The sequence below is a fragment of the Callorhinus ursinus genome, unplaced genomic scaffold (assembly GCF_003265705.2).
Source record: "Callorhinus ursinus isolate GAN/ISIS: 27379988/994484 unplaced genomic scaffold, GSC_fseal_2.0 scaffold52, whole genome shotgun sequence".
NCBI classification, from domain to species: domain Eukaryota; kingdom Metazoa; phylum Chordata; class Mammalia; order Carnivora; family Otariidae; genus Callorhinus; species Callorhinus ursinus.
In genome coordinates, this window is record NW_027397114.1 from 9637829 (window position 1) to 9641319 (window position 3491).

The 3491-nt window shown below is 43.1% G+C and overlaps 1 protein-coding gene across 1 annotated transcript; it reads right to left on the reverse strand.

The window, feature by feature from the left end:
* Positions 1–1367: 1367 nt before the first annotated feature.
* Positions 1368–1757, reverse strand: LOC112813948 (keratin-associated protein 2-3). Its single transcript, XM_025859190.1, has one exon. The coding sequence runs from the start codon at positions 1755–1757 to the stop codon at positions 1368–1370; it is 390 nt and encodes a 129-aa protein (XP_025714975.1).
* Between the last annotated feature and the right edge of the window lie 1734 nt (positions 1758–3491).

Consider the following 3491-nt stretch of genomic DNA (forward strand, 5'->3'; position numbering starts at 1 on the left):
TTCAAGCCCAGCTAGTATCTTAAAGTCATGATTCTGAACTCTAGGTCCGACATCGTACTAATGTCCGTATTGAGTAGGTCCCTGGCTGATGGTACTACCTCTTGTTCTTTTTGCTGAGGTGATTTCTTTCGTCTTGTCATTTTGTCCAGAGGAGACTTCCAGTAAGTGGTCGCTTCTCTGTTCAGAGAGTTGTTGCTACTCTCCTGTTCGATCTCCTGTTGAGTTCGCAGGTGTTCAGAATGGTTTGATCCCTATTCAGCTGAATTCCTGAGACCAGACGAAATCTAGGTCTCCTACTCCTCCGCCATCTTGCTCCGCCCCGATAAGTGGACCTCTTAATTGTTTCTCATTTCCCACATTCATATTAGGTAACATACCTTCTGGGTTTCTATTTCTGCCATACCCTTTGTGTCTTCTTTATTCCATGGCTATCATCTTAGGTCAGTTCTTATTGTGTATCACTTGGATGAGTACAATGGCCTTTTGATTTGTTTCTGTGTAGCCATTTTATGTCTAGCCTTTGGCCTTCTTTTTTGATAAGCAGCTACCATAAGAATCATCCTGATGCCCAATGCCTGTCCTCTATTCACTTGCCCCAAGGCTTTCAACAGCTCCTTAATATTTATTGCATTAAGGGCATACTCCTTTGGTTAGTATTCAAAGCACACACATTTTTCAAATTTATCTTCCATTATTATTCTACATATGTCCAGTGTTCCCAGCCAAACTATCCTCTGAACAATCCCTCTCTCTATACCTTTGTGCATACTATTACCAGTGTTGAGAATGCCATCTTCCCTTAGATCTGCATGCCGAAATCTTAACCCATTTAAAATGCTAGCTCCCTTTTCAGTCTTCCTCCCCGATCAATAGTGATTTCTCTGTTGACACCAAAATGTGTTGTACTTTTTTTCATTTCCCAATTTTTAGTTGTGTTATGACTTTCATTTATCTCCCTAGAAGTTTCTTAAAGAGGGGAACATTTTTAACTCAATTTTAATTTCTCTTGTATACCATCTAGCCTGTGATTTGCAGATGGTAGGCAATCAATACATTTTGTTTTATTTAAATTTAATGGAAAAAATTAGAATAAGTAAAACCAAATGTGTATTTGCTAGGCCAAAGAAGAGAAGTTTATTAGAAAACAAGCATGCCACAAGACCTAAGATCTACAGTGGGAAGAAGGGAGTTGATACTATTACAAAGACTTGAGAACAGCCCAAGTCTTAATAGATGAGCCTGGATTTCCATTCATCCTCTGGTTGACTTGGGTCTTGATGGTTCAGGGCAGGAGGTTTGTTAGGTAGAGATGGGAGTTTGACTTTTTCAGAACGTTGATTGCTTGTTCTAGATAGTCGGTGTACTTCTCAGCAGCAGGGGGAGGTCCTGCAGGTGGTGCGGCAGGGGGCAGGCTGGCAGCAGGGGGGGCGGCAGCAGGGCGCCTGCACAGAGATGGGCTGGCAGCAGGTGGAGGCCCAGCAGCAGGGGCGGCAGACCACGGCCGTGCAGGACGTGGGGCAGCAGCTGATGGGGCGGCAGCAGCCCTCCTGCAGGCAGCAGGGGTCACAGCAGACAGGGCGGCGGCAGGGCTCACAGATGGGGCGCGTGCAGCGGCAGGTGCAGGTCACGGGGCGGCACACCGTGGTCTGGCAGGACACGGGGCGGCAGCAGCAGGGGTCACGGCAGCAGCAGGGCTGGCAGCAGCCTCCCCCACAGCCCGGGGAGGAGCAGGTGGAGCCGCAGCAGGAGCCGGTCATGGTGATGTCTGGGGTTGGTTTGGGTTGGACTGGTGAGAGGATTTGGGTGTTGTCAGGTGTGAATGTCTTTGTTGGGCTCTGGGGCCTTTATATACCCTGGCCAGCTGCTGCTGACCGCCCCCCCCAACCATTTATCTTTTGGCCAATTAAGTAGAATTTTGTTTTGACTAATGATTGCATTGCTTGTGATATACTCATGATCTCATTAAAGAACTCTTGTTGCATTCCTAAATATGGATATATTCATGCTGTTCATCATCAAAATCTAAGCACTCACAGTCATTTGAGATGATAGCAGCTCTTGATGTTTATTTTGGGTAGATAGCACCTGATGAATCTTGGGGAAAATGGTCCTAAAGGAACTGCAAATTTTAAAAGAAATTAAACATATAGGGGTTCCTAGATCAGTGACTGGATCCTGTACTTGACCCCCAGGACATGCCCTGGGAAACCTGCATGTGAATCAAACAGGTATTAGACATATCCTTGGGTGTGGACTCCTTGGAACTTTATTGACATATCACTTGATACAGTGGAATGCATGTACCTTGAATAAGACTGCAGCTCAGATAACTTGTATGGGAAAGCTAAAAGGTTATTTTTGTAAACCAGGTAAGTATTGGGATAAAATATCCACAGCTGTGTTTCATTTTTTCCCCTTTCTTTTCTCTAGCTCAAGTTTGAGCAACTATGGTCCTTCTGACCACAGAATGTTGATATTTAGCTCTGAGACATGACATTTTTTATATTTGCCTTTCTTGTGTGTGTGATAAAGAATTGTGTAACGGGAAATTTTTTTCTTAATATACTTGACGTGGGCACTATGACTAGGTGACAAGATGGGGGTTTTTCAACCAGCACTGCAGACATAGACAATACATTGATCAGAGGAGGTATGTAGGAGGCTGCACAGCCATTCTGTGATGACACTGCTTCTTAGGGAAGGGTTGTCAGAGGCTCTTGGAGATTTGCATGGGGGAAGAAATCTCATTACTTTTCAACTTTTCCCTTCTTATTATTTACCAGATAGGATTTGGGGGGGGTCACTTTAGGATCATTCCCATCCTTCAAAAGAATGTGCCTCAAGCCCCAGGAGTTAAAGCTCCCCAAATCCCCATGGAATTTTAAACATAATTTCAAAACTTAAAAGGAATGTAAACTGACTGAACATATAGTCATAATTGGGGAAACAGAAGAGGGAGGAATGAAGCATGGTCTCATCAGTGAAGACCTTTGACTCTCTCACATTTCATGTTCTTTCTCTTGTCCATGGACACACATGATTTTTTTCAAAGCAGTAACCAGAGCCGAGATTAAAAACTTGTGTATTCTGCTCTTTTTTGTTTTTTCTTTTTCCCAGCTTTATTGAGAAAAAAGTGATATATAAAATTGTGTAAGCTTAAAGTGTACATTGTGATGATTTGATGCATGTGGATATTGCAAAATGCTTACCATTATAAAGTTAGTCAACACATCCTTCACCCTACCCTACATAATTATCATTTTGTTGTTATTGTTTTTATGGTGAGGAGATTAAAGCTCTACTCTCATAACAACTTTCAAATGTACAATATGGTATTGTTAACTGTGGTCACCATGCTGTACATTAGATCCATGGTATTCATCTTATAACTGAAAGTTTGTATCATTTGACCAAAATCTCCCCATTTCTCCTACCCTCACCCCCTGACAACCACCTTTCCGCTCTCTGTTTCTATGAATTCTCTGACTTAC

Excerpts from the sequence above, each read along its gene's own strand:
- LOC112813948 (XM_025859190.1), bottom strand. The coding sequence starts at position 1,757 with ATGACCGGCTCCTGCTGCGGCTCCACCTGCTCCTCCCCGGGCTGTGGG.